At 34.0% G+C, this 3,859-nt stretch overlaps 1 protein-coding gene across 3 annotated transcripts in view; it reads left to right on the top strand.

The window, feature by feature from the left end:
* LOC107709505 (aryl hydrocarbon receptor nuclear translocator 2-like) overlaps nucleotides 1–3,859 on the top strand; it is a 78,273-nt gene that overhangs the window by 53,682 nt on the left and 20,732 nt on the right. For all 3 annotated transcript variants that reach the window (XM_016513997.1, XM_016513999.1, XM_016513998.1), the window contains 3 exons: nucleotides 390–513; nucleotides 992–1,091; nucleotides 2,546–2,687. In XM_016513997.1, the coding sequence (XP_016369483.1) occupies nucleotides 390–513; nucleotides 992–1,091; nucleotides 2,546–2,687 (366 nt within the window). The remainder of the gene's footprint in view (nucleotides 1–389; nucleotides 514–991; nucleotides 1,092–2,545; nucleotides 2,688–3,859) is intronic.

The raw sequence follows: 3,859 nt of genomic DNA, 5'->3' as shown, positions 1-3,859 counted from the left end.
AATAATAAAAATAATAAAAAAATTAAAAAATTTATAATTATATATATATATATATATATATATATACACTACATACATGTTCAAATATATTTATACTCACAGTACCATATTTTATTACATTCCTTATGTAATTATTCAACATAGTCAATATATTGATATATTGTAATATATAAACACAATATATTACTCTATGTATTTTCAGTAAACAGTAAATATGATATACTGATTGTTAATATGTAAGGATATATATATTCTTTGTGTAAAGGTGCTGTTTTATACTTTCAGTAAAGTTAGGTTTGTGTTCATTTCATTTCTTGTTTTGCATTTATTAGCATTCAGTTTTCCTTAGTTAAATTGTCAAACAGACCCTCTCATATTGATGTCCACAGGTGCCGGTTGCCAGCGTCCCAGCTGGCGTTCATGAGGCAGGCAAGACCATCGACAAAACCGATTCGCTGTTCTCGCAGGAGAGAGACCCGCGCTTCAGCGACATGTACACAGGGATCTCTGGATGTATGTTCTTACACATATTATATCTGACTAGCACTGCATCACACGCGGATTTCAATCTAAACATGCAATTTACTGTAATTTCACTTAATGTATTACAAAGCCTGCGCATGTCTGCCAGCTCGAGTTTGTACGCTGTTTTAATGCTTGATATGAAGTGTATACAATCTATGATTGGTACATTTGGTAGATATTCTGAAGAACTTACAAAGAAATTGAGTCGGAAATTCCAGTTTAAACACGTAAAATCCAGATTTCTAGCTGGTCAGAGCCGGTTATTTAGGGTCATTAGCTGGTCAAAGCTGGTTAATTCTAATAAGTTTACATGCCTTTCCTCTGGAGTTTGACTCTGTTCCTCTTCTTTTTGCTGCGGCTGATAAAGATGTTACTGTAATGTGATGTGTGGCTGTGTCTCCTCTCTTAAATGTAGTCATTGAGTGTGAGCTCAATAAGGATCTGTGTTTGTTCTGCTTGCGTTTAGCTGATAAGAAGATGATGGTGCCATCCTCCACTGCTGGCGGCCAGCAGTTATACTCTCAAGGCAGCCCATTTCAACCCGGACACTCTGGCAAGAGCTTCAGGTGTGGATGAACACATTTCACATAAAAGTAGAAACACAATCTGGTCATTTGATTGCTTTAATGCAGAATACAACTCCAGTAGCACCAACAGCAGTTTTCACATGCAAAATCACAAAAAAAGTTACTGATACAATATCGTTCAAAAGTTTGGGTTCAGGTGTTTTAATACTTTTATTCAGCAAGAATGCATTAAATTGATCAAAAATGGCAGTAAAGACTTTTATAATGTTACAAAAGTTACTATTTCTTTTGAACCTTCCATTCATCAAAGAATCTTAAAAAATGTATCATTTTCCACAAAAAATATTTAGCAGCACAACTCAAAATCAGCATATTAGAATGATTTCTGAAGGATCATGTGACACTGAAGACTGGAGTAATGATTTGAAATCACAGGAATTACACTTACATTTTAAAATCTATTCAAATAGAAGACAGTTATTTTTAAATTGTAATAATTCAGAATATTACTGTTTTTACTGTATTTTTTGTACTTAGTAAACTTAATAAAATGCTTAATATACTTTTGAGATGAATGTGGTGGTGGTTGTTATTTTTATGAAATGAAAAAGTAATGATATTGGAATATATCACAGAATAATGTTAATTATGGCTGTCTACAAAATAAATTTTTGGAGTCATGGTGGGTGAATTGAGAGCATTTACTAGTCACAAATATTTCTTGCTGGCCATAAAACTGTTTGTGGCATTATTGCGTTAAACTACTTATGCTATGTGCTTTTGGAGAAGAAATTTGACAGAGAAAATATTGTTTATTTTTCCAGCCAATCGCATCATACTTTAGACAGTCTTCAAAACGCCACCTGTCACCAAAATGTCGAGACCTGTCATAATTTTGTGCCTAAAATGTTTGGTTAGGATGCAAGGAGCGTCACTTTAAGGATCATAAAAAATTTTTTTGTTTTCTTACAGGGCATCAAAATCTTCATACTTTGTGTAAAGCAGGGTTATTATTGTTAACTAAAACAAACACCATTAAACATTTTCGTTGAAATAAATTAAACCTTAGCTGAAATAAAATATAAAAAATTACTTAGTAGCTGAAATAAAATACGTTTTTTAAATCTATTTTATTTCCCATTTTCGCTGTTTGAAGTACTAAAATATATAAAACTAACAGATGAAAATGTATAAGAACTGTATAGACTTTGTAAAAAAAAAAAATAATAATAATAATAAAATTGACAGAAAACAACAAGACTACTAAAACTTTACCTAACATTAAAATGAAAACATATAATGAAAGAAAATAAATAAATAAAATCTAATTTAAAATATTAACAAAATATAATAGTAGATCAATGATACTAAAATATCAGGGGTCTGTAATCAAGCAGTGTACTTGGTGTGAAAGGCCTTCAGCCGTTTCACAGAGAACTAAGAGGATGGGTTGGTTTAATTCAGTCACATAATGTGGTGTGTGTGTGTTTCAGCTCATCTGTGATCCACGTCCCAGGAGTCAATGACATCCAGTCCACAGCCGGTTCAGCTGGACAGAACCTGACCCAGATCTCCCGACAGATCAACGCCGGCCAGGTGTCGTGGACAGGAAGCCGACCTCCCTTCTCCGGCCAGGTGAGAATGATCCCGGCATTGGGTGTGCGTGACTGCGCTACCCGCTGCCCGCTGGCACTCTAGTCCCCATTAACATAATTAAAGTAATGGAACATTCCTCTTTAGCAGCCTGATGAGAGAACTGGTTCCAGATCCACGTTTGAATGTGGAGCAATGGCTGAAAAAGATCCTTCAGGGCTCAGTAATTAGTTCATACTTGCATAAAAAAATTTTTCGGTAACACTTTACCATAAGGTTCATTAGTTAACATTAGTTAACTACTTTAGTTAACATGAACTAAGCATGAACAATACTTCTACAGCATTTATTAATCTTAGTTAGTTAATTTCAACATTTACTAATGCATTATTAAAATCGAAAGCTGTGCTTGTTAACATTAGTTAATGCGCTGTGAATTAACATGAACTAACAATGAACGACTATATTTTCATTAACATAATCAAAGATGAATAAATACTGTAATAAATGCATTGTTCATTGTTCGTTCATGTTAGTTAATGCATTAACATTAACTAATGGAACCTTATTGTAAAGTGTTACCGCTAAAACATTAATTTGAATGTCCGCTGAGGAAAGCAATATCTTTGTCGTACTGTCCTTTCAGTTGCTAGGCAGTTCAGTCAAAAGTACAAAGGCAGCACTCTGATATACAGCACTGAAGTTACATAAAATATAATGTGTTGAGATTTTGCCCTCTGACATTTTGCCCTTTGCTCTGGAATAAATAATAGATTAATGAGACCAAAGACTACCCGTCAGATTTACCCAAAACAAATTATATCTCATGTTTAACCACTATAGAGACATCAGAGCCAGCGGCAAATTCCTTAATTAGTGAATACATCAACTGACATTAACTAATGGAACCTTATTGTAAAGTGTTACTGCTAAAACATTAATTTGAATGTCCGCTGAGGAAAGCAATATCTTTGTCGTACTGTCCTTTCAGTTGCTAGGCAGTTCAGTCAAAAGTACAAAGGCAGCACTCTGATATACAGCACTGAAGTTACATAAAATATAATGTGTTGAGATTTTGCCCTCTGACATTTTGCCCTTTGCTCTGGAATAAATAATAGATTAATGAGACCAAAGACTACCCGTCAGATTTACCCAAAACAAATTATATCTCATGTTTAACCACTATAGAGACATCAGAGCCAGCGGCAAATTCC

The sequence above is a fragment of the Sinocyclocheilus rhinocerous genome, unplaced genomic scaffold (genome assembly GCF_001515625.1).
Source record: "Sinocyclocheilus rhinocerous isolate Xijiao unplaced genomic scaffold, SAMN03320098_v1.1 scaffold1467, whole genome shotgun sequence".
NCBI lineage: Eukaryota > Metazoa > Chordata > Actinopteri > Cypriniformes > Cyprinidae > Sinocyclocheilus > Sinocyclocheilus rhinocerous.
Note: the sequence above shows the minus strand (reverse complement) of the source record. Positions and strands in the feature narration are given on the sequence as shown.